Source organism: Euwallacea fornicatus, chromosome 5 (assembly GCF_040115645.1).
Source record: "Euwallacea fornicatus isolate EFF26 chromosome 5, ASM4011564v1, whole genome shotgun sequence".
NCBI classification, from domain to species: Eukaryota; Metazoa; Arthropoda; class Insecta; order Coleoptera; family Curculionidae; genus Euwallacea; species Euwallacea fornicatus.
Genome location: NC_089545.1, coordinates 2,441,172 through 2,460,035, shown reverse-complemented (window position 1 = coordinate 2,460,035; position 18,864 = coordinate 2,441,172). Strand labels below are relative to the sequence as shown.

The window sequence follows — 18,864 nt, the reverse complement described above, 5'->3', positions numbered from 1 at the left end:
ATTTAAAAAAATTTACAGATTGAAACACGCCTTAGAAACATAATCATATAGAAAATTTTATGTGTCTATTAGCGACTATTTTAGAAGAATTGTAAGATAGATAAAAATTACTTATATACATACCGCTGCTTCCAATGGTTTACATAATGTTACGTTACTGTTCCCGTTCCCGTACTGAACCGTAACGATAACTAGCAGTAAATCAACAGAAGAGTTAAATATATATAATGCACTTGTTTGATAAAATTTCAAGTTACATTTCCTTTTGTTTATTTCAAAAACTTCGAAAAATTTAAATTTAAAATTACTATCTGCAGTTTGACAACAATGCGACATATATATATCGATAAAATAGAATTTAGTTGACAATTGACGTTGTAGTCATCGACCATCTTCTTTTTCTTTTCTGTCGAAAACTGCAGCCATGAAAGCCAAAGGAGAGGTTTGTTTAATAATTTTTTATAAAATTAAGGGTGTTTTTAAGAATTTTATAAGTAGAGACTGTTAGTTGTTCAATATATTCTATCATATTTTGGAAACGTTCAATATAGAGGGCAAAATACTGCCAGTTTCGACATGTTTCTTTCAAGTAAACTGCCGCATTGTACACGTGCAAAGCAACGTTTTCAAAAAAAAAAACAGGATATAATCAATTTAACTAGGTTGAGTTGGTATTAAAATTAGTAATAATTTAGGTTTAAAAGGACTATACTGTTGTAATTTAGTTCCATCAAATTTTTGATCATTGATACAATTTAGGTTATAATGAGACTACTAATCTTTCGACATTTTCCCAGTTGAAAGAATATGAAGTTATTGGGCGAAAATTGCCCACCGAAAAGGAGAAGACGACCCCCCTATACAAAATGAGGATCTTCGCTCCTGATCCAATTGTCGCCAAATCACGTTTCTGGTACTTTTTAAGACAACTGAAAAAGTTTAAGAAGTCCACTGGGGAGATAGTTTCTGTTAAGCCTATTTCAGAAAAGTCACCAACAAAAATCAAGAACTTTGGTATTTGGCTCAGGTATATAAACAATGATTTAAAAAATATTAATAATTAGTTTCAAAAAGCAAATTGTAGAAGTATTTGATTACTTCCTTAATAATATGGCTTTAAAGCTTATTTTACATTTACTATTATATCTAAATTTACTAGTTATTACTAATCACACATTTCATCAATTAGGTATGACTCACGTTCAGGAACTCACAATATGTACCGAGAGTACAGGGATTTGAGTGTTTCTGGAGCAGTTACTCAATGCTATAGGGATATGGGAGCACGTCATCGTGCTAGAGCTCATGCAATCCAGGTAATTACTTGGTAAATTTACTTGATTTTTTTATGCTATTAATGGAAAAATATTTAGATTATTAAAGTAGAACAAGTCAAAGCGGCTGACACCAGGAGACCTCAGGTCAAACAGTTCCATGACTCAAAGATACGCTTCCCACTTCCTAAGCGTATCCAGCACAAGTCCATGAACTTGTTCTCTGTGCGTAAACCAAGAACATATTTCTTGTAATAATGTTTTTAAATAAATAACATTTTTATTTAATGATTTTGTTGAAATAATGTCTTGGAGTTCCCTTTTCCACCAGAACTGCCTTTTTTTAGAGGCCTTTTTATCCTTTAACTCATGGTAACAGTTAAATAAATTATATTCATGCCGTTTTATGCGTACAGGATGCCCGTTTTTTGTTAGTGAAAAACTTTATTTTTATATGGAGTGTACTGGACCATGTTTCACATCAAATAATCAAAATACTGAGACCTATACTTAAAAAACATTCATCCTGTATATTACTTTTGTAGATCTCAAACACAAATTAACAAAAAAAAACAAACTTTATTTTTTTATCTATTGTTGCAATATGGATGTACAAAGTCCAAATCTTAATAAATAGAGACCTATAGTCAAATGGACTCTTCACTGGAGGGTCAGTAATGATTTTTTTTTATTACAAAATTACACTTGAAACGTAACGTGTTTAAATTTATTATTTAAAAGATATTTTTAGTCTTTGTCTCTTCAATGGTGGCTCACATGACAAGTTCACTTTGAGCCAGCCAGTTAAGACTAAATTTGGCTATATTTATTTAAACCTTTCTCAACATAATCTCTTTACAATTTCAATACAAATTTTCTGTTGTTAGGACTAACTAACAAATAATTTTATTACAAAGCTGCAGACATAATTTTACATTTCATTGCCTTACAATAGCCAATTAGCACAAAAGAATGTATGTTCATAAAATTGTATAAGTTATATATTTTAATAATAAATATAATTATTTACAATCCACATTAAACTCATTTACCATTTATTTACCAAACCTTTGCTCACACTTCCCATAAACATATAATTGTTCTAAAAAAGTTCTATATCTTAACTGACGATGTGATTTTATACTTAAAAACTCTGTTACTCTTATCTGCCATGGAGGATACCCTTGAAGGTTTAAATACTCCCCAAAACTTATAGCTAAATCTGGATCAGGAAATTCAAAGTCTTTTTGTAATGCTTTACCTAGACTTTCAATTGAAATATCACTATGATTAATTGTAGATTTGCAAAGGTTTCTGGTAACTTGTGCAAGTGCCTGTTTTCCACTCTCCCTGGACAGAAGTTTTACATGAATTTTTTGACCTATGAAACCATTTTTATAAATTGAATTTGGGCTGTTGTGCCAAATGACATGATTGTTAGGTGGCAGTGCCTTGGTGATAGTCTCTTCAAGTTTGTCTTGGTTCTTTTTTAAAATTCCTAAAATACACAAAGAAATTTAATGAAAATATTAAATATTGCATCACTTTTGTTTTGTATGTATGTAGTTGGTTAAAAATGTATCACTTTAATAGGATTTAATTTTCACCTAACATTTAACACTTAATTCCTCTAGAAATCTCCTTTTTGTACCTTTATGGTCATAGAAACTAAGGAAAAGGATTTGATTCCCCATACACCATGAAATGATGTTTGCCATATCTTTAAAGGAAGGTTGCTCATTTCCCAGTAGTATTGTGATATGTTTCGGAATTTTGCTTATAAGACCTGTCTCATTTTCTTGGTATATACTGCTGGTAGAAGGCCCAAACTCGTGACAAATATCAACGAAAACACCGCCTATTTCTTGGACTGCATTAACTAACCACCTGTAAACTGAAAATAGCGCGTGTACGAGGACGTACAACGTCCTGTATAGCGAAGCACTAGTCATTACAGTCTGGTAACATGTACTTTTGTCATGGTTTAATTTATTTATCACGACAAATATCAAAAAACATCGTGGTACAACAGAAGTTTTATCTGACCCTTATGATTTTCGATTTTGAAGGACGTTTGACGTAGCCGCTCGTGATTGGTTGGATAACATACAAGGTGAAGATAGGCAGAAATTAATAGTCCAGCCAGATCAAAATGTATATAAAGGTGTACTAGAACCACCAATAAAAAAGAAGAAAATGGATATAAAATCTCATCGGGGCATTTGGAACAAAGAATTTACATCAATAGAGTAGTGAGGGTCATGTCAATTGAATTTCATTATTTGACAATTGACAGGCAAGTGGAGTAACGTATAGCGGGGGTTCTGTTGTAGTTTTATTTATTTGTTTTTATTATTTAATGTGAAATGTATGGAGAAATTGGTTTCGTTATAATTATTAATGGGATTTAAATTTTTTATCAGTCTATGGGCATTGGAAACGTGATATTTACCTTTAGTACTACTTCCTATCGTCTTAAAAGCAACTCATAGTTTATTGACCCTCGATCTTCCATCCGTTTTCTTGTCCTGTTTGAGGTCATGAGAACTAAGACGAATCCTTTTAACAACTGCTACAATTTCCGCCTTTTCCTTGTTAATAGTTTATCTATAATGTATCTCAAGTTTCTCCCTCATAATTGATATAACATTCCAAGATGGCAGCTTCAGGGGCAACCATTGAGGAGTTTTTAAGTGGGCCTTTGGTAAAGTGGGTAAGTATGCACCCTCAATGAAAGCACATATTTTAGTTCTAGGCAATAGAAATAATACTCTGTACGTAAATTGGAATTTTTTTTTTCATTTTGATATGAATCTGATTTACTTTAATATTATATGAATTTACATGAGACATATGCAAGATTTGAGTCCAAAAACAAAAATTAGGTCCAGTTGTGTAATAATGGCTCAAAAGTTACTTCAGCTTAACCCTGGTAGTAACAAAATCACCCTTGTGATGAAAATTTTGTCTTCACAAATGAAGTTAATTTACCTGAAGTTCTATTCTTCTGGGGTGGCTAAATTAGCTTAACCAACTTTGGAATCATGATTGGACAACTGGGTCTTGATTTATTATTAACTTAAACTACAGGCTAATATTCACAGAGACTTTGAAATAGAGCTTAAATAAGTATTAGTTAAATTGACAGAATGTCAACAATTTGATCCTCATAGGCTCTCATAATATAAGCTTAGCACAAAATGAAATAGTTAAACTAATTCAAATGTGCAAATTAATTATTTTTTCTCTCTATAATTAAGGACAGTGACATATGTATATAATTAAGAAAGATAATAAATAAACACAAAACTTCTTTTATTAATCCAGTTTTAGTTTAAGCACCCATTTTTTTTGCAGCTATCAACTTGTGTAAGAAAGCCTGACTCCCTTCAAGTGTATGAGACATTTTTTGATGGAGCAGCAATTAATGAGGTTTTGCTGCAAATCGATCCAGAGCCTTCATTACCAGTGCCTTCTCTATCAAATCTACAGTGCCTTCACATTACTGCAGCTAGAATAAAAATTTTTCATTCCATTATTAGAAATGTCAAAACTATTTATGAGGATGAGCTAGGACAGCTTATAATAAATCTCCCTGATTGTGTTACTTTAGGTAAGGTGTGGTGCACAATGCATGCAAAGGTAGTTTCTTCATAATTTAACTGGTTTAGGAAGAGCTCCAGGTTCCGAAATTGCTTTGGATCAGTTGAAATTGCTTATTTTATTATTGTTGGGTTGTGCCGTTCAGGGCCCTACAAAAGAAATATTTATTACTAGAATTAAAGAATTAGATGTGATTTCTCAACATGAAATTATGCAGTGCATCAAACAGGTAACTTCAACTTGCTTTTGTATAGTAATAATAGATAAACTGAAATGTTTTGTTTAGGTTACAGATGATCAAAATTTAGTTCTGACCAGTGATTGGACTGAACAAACATTACAAAAATTATTCTCTCATATTAAATCGCTCACCTCTGAAAGAGATAAGTTATTGCAACAATGGGTTATTGATCTAGGTTAGTAACTATGTGGAGAGTAGTAATTTTACTTGATGAAACTATTTTTAGGACAAGAGGACATTATAAATGGAACTACTAGAGGCAGTCAAGATGGAGTCGAGTCAAATCACTTGGCAGTGGAATTGGCAGATTTTAAGGCCAAATTGAGGAAACAAAGACAAGAATTGTGAGTTTATTTTGACAATTTTAACAACCTTAATATAATATGATATTTTTTCAGAGATGAGAAGACTGAGATTTTAGCTGAATATAAAGAAGAATTAGAACACGTTAGAAGTTTGGTAGCTAAACTGAAGAATGAGGTACATGTTTATCTATATACATGTGTTTCATTTCACTGAATTGGTTTTTGCAGAATAGTGACTTGTTGATTGAAGCTCGAAAGGCAAAAGCGTACAGGGACGAAGCTGATGCCATGCGTGAAAATGCGGAAAGGGCAGATAGGCTTGATATGGAAGTCCAAAGATATCGGGAAAGATTAGCTGATTCTGAATTTTATAAAGCTCGAGTTGATGAACTGCGGGAGGATAATAGGGTGTTATTGGAAACTAGAGGTAAATGATTAATTGTTATTGTGCTTCAATTCTTTAATGCATTATTAGTTTTACTTTGAGTAATTTTTATTTCTCTGGTTAAAGAACTCTCAAACTCCTGACAATAAAGCTAATTCATTGATTAAAACTCTAGTGCGTACTATATAAAACATTAAAAAGATTCAAAGTTATAATTTTGTTTTAGAAATGTTGGAAGAACAGTTAGCAAGAGCTCGACAAAGGGCTGATCAAGTATTGGAATTAGAGGCCAAACTGTTGGCGAGTAAGCAGACTATTAATGAAGTTATGTTGGTAAGAACAATATGATGTTTTTTTATACACTTCTTAGTGTTGAAACCAATGTCATTGTTGGTAATGAATATAAATACACCTTGTCCTAAAGCTATTATATGAAAATTACATTAAATTCAATAAAAATATTTCAAATATTTTTATTTGTTAGGAGAGAGATGCAGCCAGAGATAAAATTCAGGAACTAGCCGATGAAAACGTCCAGTTGCAACAAGTAACCAAGTCCGCGTTGCAAGAATCTAGCTTGGGAAATATGTCTATTGATTCTGATTTGGAAGAACCCAATTCGGGAGATAACAGTCTTTCTGAGCAATTAACCAGTAATGCTCAAGCTCGAGCTTTAAAATTGGAATTGGAAAACAAACGTGAGTCAATGTAAAAAAAATAATTGTGATATTATATTCATTATTTTCTAGAGTTACTTAGCAAGCTCGATTCTCTCAAAGAAAAAAATTTCTATGAGAGCGCCAATAAAATTTTAGACCTTGAAAAGGAAAAAAAGAAATTGCTAATAAAATGTGAACAACTGCAGGAGAATTGCGATCGACTGACAACACAAAATTCAGAGTTGGAAAACCTTTTTAAAAACGCCATTCAAGAGAATCGCAAAGTGCAAAATAGTATGGATTCCTTAAAGGTGATGTCTGACAAACAAAATCAGGACATTCAGATCGAAAAATTTAAAATTGTGGAACTGGAGAAAAACATTGCAAGTTTGTCCAAAGAGAAGCAGAGAGTGCAAGCGTTGTGCGATGTAGTTAAAAAGAGAGCTGATGATGCTGAGAAATCTTTAAATCAAGTATCTAAAGAACTGCATAATTTACAGGCAAGTAAAAGAGTTGATAAGTTTTTGATATTTATCAATAAATTTTTAAATAGGAGGAGTTAGAGAAGGGTAGAGAAGCGGAAAAATTGGGTAAAGAGCTTCAAGAACGAGTGACGGGTTTGGAAAAAGAAAACACTACTCTTCAAAAGGAAGTTTTGAAACTTAAAGGAGTTGTTGAAGAAAAGGAAGTAAGTCTCGACAAAAACCTTGAAGAGAAGTTGAATTATGAAAAAGATATTGAGAAGCTGAGCAGTGAAACCTCAATTTTGATGGCCCAACTAGAGAAGTTGCAGGAGTTTGAACAGAAAGCTACTGAATTAATTTCTCAAGCCTCTGTCCATTCTGAAACTATTGCTACACTTCAGAAAGATTTGATTGCAGAAAAGGTGAAATTTCGGCATGTTTTAAAACTCTTTATCTGACTATTTAATTGACTACAATTTGCAGGTAAACAACGAAAAATTTAAAACAAGTTTGGAGAAGTTAGGTCTCAACCTTGACATACTGGATAACGATGTTAACATTATTATCGAAACGATGTTGGAAAATAGCGAAATTTCTAAGTGCCTCCAATCTGTTTTCAAAGGAAAGGAAGTGGTTGTAGAAAAAGAGACGCCTTGCAAAACATGCCGGTTAGAGGGAGATTCCTTGAAACAGGTGCTAATTGCTCCATTATTTTTATAAATGTAATAAACTACTGGACATAATCAATTGAGAGCTATTTTTTGTTTATTATGTTCTTGTTATTATGCTTACAAAATTAATTGGCCTTCCGGAACTAACATAAACATTTTATAGGCTGAGGAGGTAGCAGTATCAATTAGCGAACAGTGGAGCGAGCAATGCGATAAGCTCTATGCGGACATTGCTGCTTTACAGTCTCTTAATGACTGTCTGCAAAATGAGAACGCTACCTTAAAGGTGGACGTATCCACTTTAAAATCCCAAGCGAACTCTTTACAGGCACAACAAACCGCTCTGCAATTGGCCAATAGTCAGTTAGTTGCAGAAAAAGACGAAGTGGGTATTTAGAACTAAAAACTACAAAATTTATGATGATAAATATATGATTAATTTTCAGCTGTTTAAACAACATCACCAGCAACAAACCGAATGCAAAAAGCTTCTATCGGATCAAGTGACTTTAAGAACTCTACATGAACAGCTAAATAACGAGTACGAGGAGGTTAAATTAGAGCAAGAAAATTTGAGGAAAATAAATCGCGATTTGCGCTCCGAAATCCGTAGTTTAAAAGAGCGCAACGATTGTTTGGAAGTGAAAGTTTCGAACAGCGAATTCGAAAAAGTGAGTTTGAGGACTGATTCGGTCAGTTTGAACAATTTGCGGGAAGAGCATTCAAAATTAAAAGACGACTTCAGAAATTTGTTTACTGCCAGCGGGCGTTTAAAAGTCGAATACAGGAATGTTCAAGAAGAACTGAAGACTTTGAAGATGGAGTCAAGGAATTTAAGGTTGAGTCAAACAGAAATTCAAGGAGAGTTGAGTTCAAGGTCCGACAGAGTTGCGGGTTTGCAGTTAGATAATGCAAAATTACAGCAAAAATGTGATGTAAGTATTGAGCTTGTTTTTTTTTCTATTTCCACATTTAAAATTGCAGTAAAACTTTTCTAATTATTCGAACCTTTACTAACGAAAAGAAAATTTTACAAGACGCCTTACATTTTCTTTTCAGATGTTATTTGAAATGAACCACTCACTTGATTCGGATAGGCGCGCTTTGATGGACCACGTATCTCAACTTTTGAACCAATACTGGTCATTATTGAGCCATTCTTTGGAAGATAAAAAGCAATTCCATTTAGAAGAGAAGCAGTACTCCGACAAAGTAAATAACTTGTCTAGACAGAAAGAGAAATTGGAGGAAAAGATAATGGAGCATTATAGAAAGCTGGATAACGCTTCAGCGAAAAAGTAATATAATTATAAAAATGTTTTTAATGATTATTTAATAATGGAGAAAATGTTTACAGGAAAGGTTTTGGAGCTACATTAGTACGCAGAGTGAAAAAAGCTAGTTCGGATATAATGAACAAGGTTCCAAGCAGGGTAAGTGGGTTTTCTATTTATATTTCAAGTCATACGCTGCATCCTGAGGGCATCACATCAGGAGTTAAAACAGATTTGAATCACTTGTTACATAAATACGAAGATTTTATTTTATAAAAGAAAAAACACTATACTGTACAATACATTGTATTAAAAAGGGATTGTTTTTCCGAAATCTAATTAGTAATATGTTTAAAATGTAAATTAAAATTTTTGAATAGAACAAAAAATTTAGATCAATATGAGATTTTCTTTCTATTTTCTCTAAAAATAAAACTATTCTGATAAAAGTGTGTAATTTGCCCTATTCTGTACACTATAATAACACAATATATAAATTTACCCAACATCGTTTTAGACTCGTCGATCGTGGCATGATGACTCTACTCGATTGTCACAATCGCAGTTTACCTTAGCCGGTCAAGGTTCTGGCGAATCGGACAACAGAGAGTCGGATAATAGCGCCGAAGATGTAGTGGTGGGCAATCCCCGAAACGCTGCAAACCATTTAGAACCCTTTCGTAGAAATACGACCGGAACTGGCAGCTTGCGCGCCTGTAAGCCACGAGATGAGGTTGCTTTAAGACGCTCGCATAGAGATTTGAGCAGCAGGAGTAGCGTTGCAGGTACGTGTTGCTCAAGTCTGATCATTTGTCCCGTGAACATGTCAAATTTTCACTTAGTTATATATTTTTTTGACAACACTGTATAATCTGTCTTATATAAGCATATTCGACATTGCATTAGTATTTGTCATTAAGAACTGGTAGTGGAAAATATGTATGTCTTTATCTTTGTGAATTTTTTCCATCTTAGGTGACCAACCTTTCACAAGGGAACCCGGCAGTGCATTGAGCTTAGGTTCGGTAGGTTCACGGCGAACAGTATATCTTTCAGAAGATGATACCGGATCGGTGGCTGCAGCCCAAACCCCTGAAACCGGCAACCAGACGTCCACTCCTCCTTTGTTAGTTTACAACCGAATATCTACAGTGATTGGTGAGTTTCGACATTAACTAGTTAGATTTATATATATAATAGGTTAGCAAGTGCTTTAGTAGAAAACATATATTCCAAATATATATTTCAAACATTTCATAAAATTTGATTCGTAAGATTTTCCATATAAATATCAAGATTTGCCCACTCTGTACATCTTTGTGTGAAACCTCTGAATATAACCTGCAATTTTAGTGGAGTTTTCTTCACAGGAGCTGAAGCTAGCCAATCTCAGACGCGCCGACCTGTGACGCCTCAAAGCAATCAAGCATCAACGTCACAACAAAATTCTCAGGCTTTAATTGGATCAGAAGAAAGTGGAAATATCACAGGGGAAAAGAAGGACAAAAATTCCAAAGAAACCGCCATTTGGTATGAGTACGGTTGTGTGTGAGTTTATGGTGTGTCTTATGAGTATAAAATATCCATGCAAACAAATGCATGCCACCTGCACGTGAACCGTTCAAAGCGAGAGTATTGAATAGGACTGCAGTCAGCCCGCTATTACACTGAAAATTTTGAAAAAAAATTCTAAGGATGGATATTGGGCACTTGAATTAAGCGATACCTAGTTTATTCCAAAAATTATTATGTCCTATATATTAAATAGTTAAAACATTTAGTTTATTGTCGATTATCCGCACCCAATAAACACTCTCTAATCAAAATGAAGCAAGTTCCACCTTGTGAAACACTGTCGCCCTTGTGGAACGTCGATCGTTTAAATGACAACCAACCACTGCGGCGACCAAGCTAGTGATCGCACATTTGGTTTGTTTCGTGGATATTTTATATTCGTCAGACATAATAATAAAGGGTTGGCCCTACATCTGCGATACGGGCACGAGCCGGGTGCGGGACAAGTGACACCGAGAATCATACCGGATCCGTTTCGTATGTGTCGAGATAATACTGTTCCGAGCTTGGTAGCCGTATGTCCTGTACCGTCATACTGTTGGGATTTTCGAGAGTATCTTTCTAAAGTGTTGTTGGGAACAATGTTCTCATTTTTCATTAATACTGATTTTGTCATTGTGGCAACAGTATTAGATGATTAAGAAACAACAAAATGAGATAAAAAAAAGCACAAAAGGCGACATGAGTACATAACGTATAGAAAAGTAGACCAACTGAAGGAGAATTTATTACATTATTTTTTCTCCTATTATTTTTTGTTGTTAAGATCACAAAGAGTAGAATGAAGTCGTATTTATTCAATAAGTTTCTCAACAATAATGTTTTTGCCAAAAACAACAATTAATAATGACTATATATGAAGGAAATTAAATAGTAATTAAATACATATTTTGAAATTAATATTATGAATGTTCCGTTTTTTTAATAGAATTAAAAAAAAATCAACATAGCACGTCGTCCTACATCTTTATGGGCACGGGAAAAACTAAATAAACCCGTCGAGACGAGTACGTGTCTCGTGTTCATAACTGACTCGTTCTGTTGATGTGAGGTCAAAAATATTCAAATTCCTATATTCTTGTTCAAATAGACGTTATACGTGGTCCATCGAACACTCGTTTCGTGCCTGGTCTATGCCCATATCGTAGATATGTGGTCACCCATTAAGACGAAATTAAAAAATGTTTGTTACGCTTGAGAGAAAATGTTATGAAGTAATAGATTGTTAGATAAATTTCTAACTTCTTAATTATCAAGTAAGTTAATCGTTTTTGAGACAATAATTTATTTATTAAGTAAATGTGATTTTTTGCATTAGGAAAAAGTATCAGAAATTGGCTTCCTATAATCTAAGTGTTTTAAGAGTGGAAATAATGCAATCTGAACAAGAGGTATCGTCCAAAAAGGCAGCGACATTTAAGCAATAATTTTTTTAGTGGTATTATGTTTTTGTTACTCTTTAGTATTATATAACTGAATCACAATAAATTAAAATTGGATGAATTAGCAACAGGATTCTTACATGTGATGTAAAATGGTAGTTTGTTTGCTTTTGTATTGGCTGCTACTGACATATAAAATTTAAATGACTAATTTGAGGAAAAAATGTCCTTTAACATCACTTATTTTATAATAATTTGAATTATTATAAAAAATAAATATATATTTATGTATTTTTCATACCTAAGTAATTTTTGTAGTTTACCAACAAGACTAATCTCTAAAAAATAGTAGATATATGTGTAACACAAAATATTCTTACAATATGCGTGTATAAATCTAAAGCTCTTGCTGGTCGCACGTACTTTAAAGTTCGTCTTTTAAATTTTAAGTCAGGTTTAAATAACTTGGCGTGTATCTGATTTAAGCAAAATTCGTCAGTTTTTGTAAATTTGCTTGTTTCTAATTTCTATTAAACACTGATTCTTAATAAACACAATATTTCACAACTAATAATCCCTACTTAGAATTTTTTTGTGAAACCTGTTAGTTATTTAATTTTAAATTTATATAGGCACTTTATTTTACTTAGGAGGCTACTAAGTCTCAACATTACTGTTTATGCTAATGGCTCTAATCGACCGATAATTTTTTGACGTTGTTTTCAACGCAGTTCAGTGGACGAAACCAAAACCAACACAGGGCCGTTTTATATTGCTCATACAGTTATTGCAATTAGTTATAACATGCCATTAAAGATTTTCTTGCCTATTTCTATTGCAACCTTTTGAAATCAATTGATCACTTCCAAATTTACTTAGCTTATGTTTACATGTAGCTAAAATAAATTAGTTAGTTGTCGACTAACTTCAATATATTTTCTGAATTGTGATAATAAGTGTAAATCGAAATAATCCTGGGATTAACTATTAAATGTGACATTTACATATGACGTATTTATTTTTATACCTCTTTGTTAGTATCTAAGGCACACTGCAAACTTACCTTTACTACATATTTGTACTTACCATTTCATAGTGATATTTTTAAGATATTTATACAATTTTTATAATACTATTTATGCTGTGGTTTTCCGTAATTTGTGGTGGAAAAGATCGTGTTACGAACTGCACATATCGTAGAATGTTATGACTAATTTATGAGTCGTTTAGTTTGAAGAAATTTAATGTTAACCTCAGAAATTTTATCTGTATATAAACTAGACAAATAATTGAAAAGCAAGCACTATACATTGAAATGAATTAACGTTTTATTGTTTCCATAGAATGTCCCTCTTCCTAACTAGTGAAATTCATCTAGACGACTAGTTTCGTTGGATTGCAACCTTATAGTATACATAATCTGTCAAAGACAGGCTTTCATTACGTCATATTGAACAATGATAATGATTTTAAATCAACGTCATGACTCGTTATTTCACTATATCTGAAAAAGCAAAAAATCTTTACTTCCGGTATTTCCATAATGCCAATTCAAAATATTACAACGAACGTGTTATGTTACGTACGTAAATCATTAGGCTGAATAATCTGGAACATGCTTGTTCATAAACATGCGAATAAATAAAAAGCTCAATTTATCTTTTAATATTTTATTACAATAATTTTTCGTCGTTCAAAACTGAAATGTTTGTCTTTCAAAGGGCAGCTAAATTTTACCAAAATCAAACAATAAGCTATAAAAAGGGTTTTGTATAGATTAACAATATAGGTATCTACCAACTCGATAATCACAAGTTTCCCCAAAAATTTTTAGACATGTAGCCCTTTAACAACAAAGACTTAACATATCAAAGGGATTATTTATAAAAGAATAGATTTGGAAATTATTGTTTCTTGTGCAAAATCCGAACGGGTAGCTCCCTTAGAATTTAAAAGTTGAAGCCAGATCTCTATTATTAGAAAAGTTCATTCGTACATACACTCTTTCACTGAATGAATTATATCTTAAATATTCATTGTTAAGACATAATCCAATAAACAATAATACAGGTTCAAACTTATTGGCTATAATTATGACATTTGACATTTATTTTTTATTTTATTTACATTTTTAATGACAGGAACTTATTACACAGTGTACACACTAAATATTCGACGGGTTTTAGGTGTTGAAAAATTAAAGAAATATTGGTTTATACTACTTCGAACTTTTCACTTCAGGACAAATCAAATCCGTTTAACTTGAACTGAGGTGACAAGATCACGTTATCTGTTAATATACAATTTCGTGATGGTAGTAGGAGTGAGGTCTGGGTACGATATCACAGCTAATGTATTGTTCAACTACAGAGGTTTATTTGTTCAGGAGTTAATAGTAAGTTTATGAAGTGAAATGCTGTTCCGCCGACATTTACCGATTTGCCTTCCGAAGCATTTTCTGGTAACTCTGAAATTTGACTCTGAAAAGTAACGTTTAATATTATGTAAGTGATAAACTATGAAAAAATATTGCGTTACTGATCACAATTAGGAAAATTAAATTACAAAACTACTTACCTGAGCTTTTTTGTCGCCTTTTTTCATGTAACCAACGCCTAAAGACATAGAGGTATGCCCCCACATCACATTTACTTCCCCATTCTTATTATCGGCCTTTAATACTAGAGCTCCTCCTATTTTGGGAGTGTTCGCTCCCTTCAAATACCTGTAAATACACTATTCATACTTCTGTCTACATATGATTCGTTTTCCTACTTTGAGTTAATAAATTTTTTATTTAAACTATTATATAGATCAACTGTAGGGCAGTTCTTTTCTCGGACCATATCATCGGCCACAGTTTTGGCTAATAAAGTTTGCACTAGATGTTCTCCACAGCCAGTGGTGCATACGGCTACGCTGGGTTGTAATTTTTTATCTACACTATCTGCCCAAACCCCAGCACCGAACTGGGCGGCTTGGCCCACTCTACCAGGTCGTTTTAGGAGTAAACCACCTGAAACGTTGAGGTTTTGAAGACAATTTCAACCCTTTCCTATTGCACTGTGCAGAAAAATAAAAGATACTGTAAACATCAAAATGGAATTTCATAGGAAAAATCGACTTGTTTTGAGGTCCTGTACATGCATCTGTTCTTTGTTAATTGCTGTAAGTCACATATATACCAGTAGACAATTTTGGTGTTGATTTTTCTCACAGGTAATTTAGTTTATAATAGAGCACCAAGAATTATATTTAAATTTTACCTGAACTACAACCAGCGGCAACATCTCCATGATTATCTATACACACTGCTCCTACAGTGTCCATAGATTCGCTGTAATCCATCTCAACTCCATCTTTATGATTCTGGACTACACCAATTTCAGCTGCATCTAATCTTGCCATATATTTTGCTCTCTGCCTTAAAGCTTTTCTGCTTACTAATTTCGATTCATTCACGATTTGCATTCCAGCTTGTTTTGCATGTTTGTATGCCCCTTCACCCACCATCAGACTTGGGGCCACCAGACCTTCATAATGTAATTCAAAATTACTTATACTTAATAAGTCTGATGTCCAAAAAAAAAAATTATAATTTTCGGAAAAATAGCATATGAATGCAAATTAACTTGAAAAATAGCATGAGTGCCTATTTCCATTTAATTAGCATGACTGTGGGCCTTTCGTACCTAGTGGCATAGGATCAAATTGCTTCTGGTAAATGTCAAAGGCCAAACTTATGGGGTTTTTTACTTTTCTTACTGCACCGCATGCTCCAAATACCAAGTTTTCTCCATTCATTATAGAGGCATCACCTTCAACTGTACCATCAAGTGTTAAGTTTGAGCCAAAACCTGCATTGGTAAGGGGGTCGTCTTCTAAAACTAATGATGAGACATTATATGTGGAGGTAAAAATAATAAGAGCTGAGCAGTAAATAAAAGAAGAAAAAGAGGAAAGTATGAAATCCTGCAATGTTGACTTAATTTGACTGACCTCATATATTTTACGATTACGAAATCATGATGGTTGAGCTTCAAAAATGAATTTTATAAGATGGATGCAGTATGGAGGTTTAAGACAGGATAATGGAAAGGTCGTTAGATATTTGAATATTCTGTTGAGTATAAAAATGTTGATGCACAAAAAGTACCTCGGATTGCTTCTTCTACAGCCTCTATCGAACTTCCATTATTTTCTAAAATTCTCATTCCACTTTTGCACGCCTTTTTGCAAAGCTGTAAATACTCCTTTTTTTTCGACGAGCTGTAATGTCCAGCACCTATATTATTCATAAAAAATAATGGAAATATAATGAATGTAGTGGAAAAAACTTTATTTTCTTACCGCAATGTACTGCAATCATTATTACAATTGAATACAGGGTGGTAAGTGCGAAATGAAAATAAATTATTTAAATACAAAATTAAAGAATTAAAAAGAATTCGATTCCTGCAACTGGTAATAAAATCAGCGTAACTTCCTAACTGCTAATTAAAAAGAAAATAAAAGTGAAGTCTACTGCAAAAGGCCTTGCGTGGCAGATTGCATGAAAGCCGTCTCAAGCTTTTTCACTTCATCAAGGTTCAGCCAAAATCACATACAGAACATGGAGATTGTCGGAGAAAGACTGTTCTGGCCATATTTCCAAGTCCCATCATCAAGAGGGTTACTTTCCCTACAAACGCAAGACATTCTTCTGCTTGAATCTGTTATTTAAAGCCCGAAAATTTCTCACACGAACCATATAATTTTTCCTCATACCTTCCCTGTGCTATGAAATTAACCAATGTTTGTTTGTTCCGTTCGACACTTAGCAGTTAATGGCTGTTTGCCACTCAACTATGTTACTGCTCTAGTGTAGATGAGACATAAGGGTACTTTAACCGTAACATGTTTATGCATCACTCTCACCCCCGGGAGTGCTCAGAGCTGCTCACAACTCAATGACTCTGAACTTCGATACTAAAAAAACGCCTGAAGATAATTGAAGTTTTAAGAAGAAGATATGTTTATATTGAATTTTTTTTTGTTGACATTTGCGTGCGTTCGCTCACGTAGGGCCGTTATACCGCAACTGTCGAAGGACTTATTTGAACGTTATTGAAGATGTACGTATATATCTACACTTTCCCATTACTGTTTGACGCTCTTCTTTCTAGGCTGTTCATAAAGTACTTGCTAAATCCTACCCTTATGCTGAAACCTGATACTGCCTTATTTCAACTTTACCGCAAGTGTTCCGATCTTTCCATTGTTAAAACTCAACTGGAAGTCCCAACATTCTGTGATATTCACGTCGATCTTGCTTGTAAAGTTCGCATTAAGCCCCTGAATGTGCATAAATACCACAATTCAAATGCTTTTCTTTTGCAAACTGATCAAAAGTATGACAATGCTATTGAGCACTTTGTTGATGGAAATAAGGTGATTGTTAAAGGTCATAAGAACCTCAATCCAAATACTCTTTGCAGCATGAAAGCCCCAGTGAAAGCAAGTGTGTTGTTATGTTATATGTTGATTAGATTCTTTCTTCATGACAATTACAGATCTGCACATTAAGGCTCAGAATGATGTATCTGTGGGCTACTTTCAAGGAGACAAGTTAAAAATTGAAACTGAGAAAAACGTGTTTGTTGATAGATTTCAAGGAGACACTATTGATGTATCGACCCAGAATGGAAATATAGTTTTACACAATTTTATTCAAGCTGCCAATATATCTGCCAAAACAACTAATGGAGTAAGGAGGGTTTCCTCTGCATCCTTGGCACCAATTAATATTTACAAGCCACTTTCAGATTATTAAAGCTGGCAGACTACAAGGATTAAATCTGAAATTGAAGTCTCTAGGAAGAGGCAATTTAACAGTTGATTCATCTTATTGCTCTGAAAGTATTTTCATAGTTGAACATGGAAATATGGAACTTCATAATATCCACAAAAATTGTAAAATATTAATGATGAAAGGCAATGTAATATTAAGTAAGTTGATATTTACCTAGATTGCAAATAATGATTGTGAAGTCAAAATTTGTTATGGAAACTAAATATTCTTTAATGAAAGAATTGCAATTAATTTCTGACACAGGAGTTTTTATGGTTTTAAAAGTTCTATAGCATTGACATGACTCACAAAAAGCATATAATATTAATGTAAATTTGTCTAGCTGGCTTTGATGGTCAACTTTCGATGATGATTAATAATGGATGTGCTGACATTCACCTATCTCGTATTATGGGAAGTTCTGACATCACAATAAAAGACAGTGGCAGTTTAGTATTAAAGTTGACTGATTTGTGTTGTGATAGTAATATGTTTAAAATAGCTTCACCAAGAGTTACTCTAATGAAAACAATTAAAGACTCAAATATCATAAAAGAACAAAACATGGTTGTGTTAAACTCAGAAGGTATCAGTGAAAATGTGGTTTTAGTAAATTGTTTAAATTCAAATGTTAAAGTAGAAATCATCTCTTGGCAAGAAATGATTGAAATGAAGCTTAAAAATAAATAAACAGGAAATTGGGGGGAATTTACAAGGTGATCAATTTATAGGTACTCATGTGTTTCCATTTCAATGCAGGGTTATGGTCCAGTATTGTGGTATAGGAAAAACGTTATAACTCAAATATAATTTATTTTTTAATTATATCTGCTGATATTTCTCTCTATGAAATGACATTTTTGACATTTCTACTTGAACTTGGAATGTTCACACTGTGTGTGCTATGTTTATATAATAATTATTTCATAAGAAAATAATGCAATTAATGCAAATCATCTATTCATTTGAATACGAAATTGTACTTATTTTAAAGGTGCCGCGGTTATATTATTTGCGTTCCTTATATAATTTATACATTTTTGTTTTTTGGGTGTCTAGTAATTATTTTTCTTCACTATTGCACATACTCAAGAGCAATAATACGTATTTTTACGTAAGTTTGGAGTACAACCAGTATACCATAGTTCGATAAGGTTTATTTTATATTATACTTAGTGATAATTTAAATCTCATTTTTTGT

General features: G+C 33.0%; 5 protein-coding genes across 6 annotated transcripts; 3 read left to right on the top strand and 2 right to left on the bottom strand.

The window, feature by feature from the left end:
* Positions 1-298: 298 nt before the first annotated feature.
* On the top strand, positions 299-1,562 carry RpL18A (ribosomal protein L18A). The gene is made up of 4 exons (XM_066282653.1): positions 299-442; positions 798-1,027; positions 1,190-1,316; positions 1,374-1,562. The coding sequence occupies exons 1-4, from the start codon at positions 425-427 to the stop codon at positions 1,527-1,529; spliced, it is 531 nt and encodes a 176-aa protein (XP_066138750.1). The 5' UTR covers positions 299-424; the 3' UTR covers positions 1,530-1,562.
* Positions 1,563-1,833: 271 nt separating this feature from the next.
* On the bottom strand, positions 1,834-3,400 carry LOC136339410 (dehydrodolichyl diphosphate synthase complex subunit Nus1-like). Its single transcript, XM_066282651.1, has 2 exons — positions 2,926-3,400; positions 1,834-2,772 (listed from the first exon to the last, which is right to left on the bottom strand). The coding sequence occupies exons 1-2, from the start codon at positions 3,224-3,226 to the stop codon at positions 2,330-2,332; spliced, it is 744 nt and encodes a 247-aa protein (XP_066138748.1). The 5' UTR covers positions 3,227-3,400; the 3' UTR covers positions 1,834-2,329.
* A 153-nt stretch (positions 3,401-3,553) lies between these two features.
* Positions 3,554-13,157, top strand: Girdin (protein girdin). The gene is made up of 19 exons (XM_066282640.1): positions 3,554-3,987; positions 4,632-4,887; positions 4,946-5,106; positions 5,164-5,293; positions 5,345-5,462; positions 5,517-5,598; positions 5,652-5,850; positions 6,035-6,141; positions 6,293-6,506; positions 6,558-6,967; positions 7,021-7,353; positions 7,415-7,624; positions 7,766-7,987; positions 8,049-8,537; positions 8,662-8,900; positions 8,960-9,035; positions 9,394-9,661; positions 9,852-10,034; positions 10,247-13,157. Exons 1-19 carry the CDS (start codon positions 3,931-3,933, stop codon positions 10,426-10,428), a joined length of 3,936 nt encoding a protein of 1,311 aa, XP_066138737.1. The 5' UTR covers positions 3,554-3,930; the 3' UTR covers positions 10,429-13,157.
* Positions 13,158-13,487: 330 nt separating this feature from the next.
* On the bottom strand, positions 13,488-16,701 carry Tasp1 (Taspase 1). 2 transcript variants are annotated; one of them, XM_066282649.1, is made up of 8 exons: positions 16,601-16,701; positions 16,184-16,514; positions 15,990-16,118; positions 15,526-15,720; positions 15,100-15,366; positions 14,609-14,849; positions 14,411-14,558; positions 13,488-14,313 (listed from the first exon to the last, which is right to left on the bottom strand). In XM_066282649.1, the coding sequence occupies exons 2-8, from the start codon at positions 16,200-16,202 to the stop codon at positions 14,194-14,196; spliced, it is 1,119 nt and encodes a 372-aa protein (XP_066138746.1). In that variant the 5' UTR covers positions 16,203-16,514; positions 16,601-16,701; the 3' UTR covers positions 13,488-14,193. The 2 variants fall into 2 exon arrangements, with proteins under 2 accessions (XP_066138746.1, XP_066138745.1); XM_066282648.1 differs by having other exon boundaries at positions 16,575-16,688.
* Positions 16,702-16,830: 129 nt separating this feature from the next.
* LOC136339409 (uncharacterized) lies at positions 16,831-18,816 on the top strand. Its single transcript, XM_066282650.1, has 5 exons — positions 16,831-16,947; positions 16,999-17,333; positions 17,386-17,579; positions 17,638-17,821; positions 18,007-18,816. Coding segments are annotated over exons 1-5 (1,062 nt in total). The 5' UTR covers positions 16,831-16,945; the 3' UTR covers positions 18,354-18,816.
* Positions 18,817-18,864: the final 48 nt, after the last annotated feature.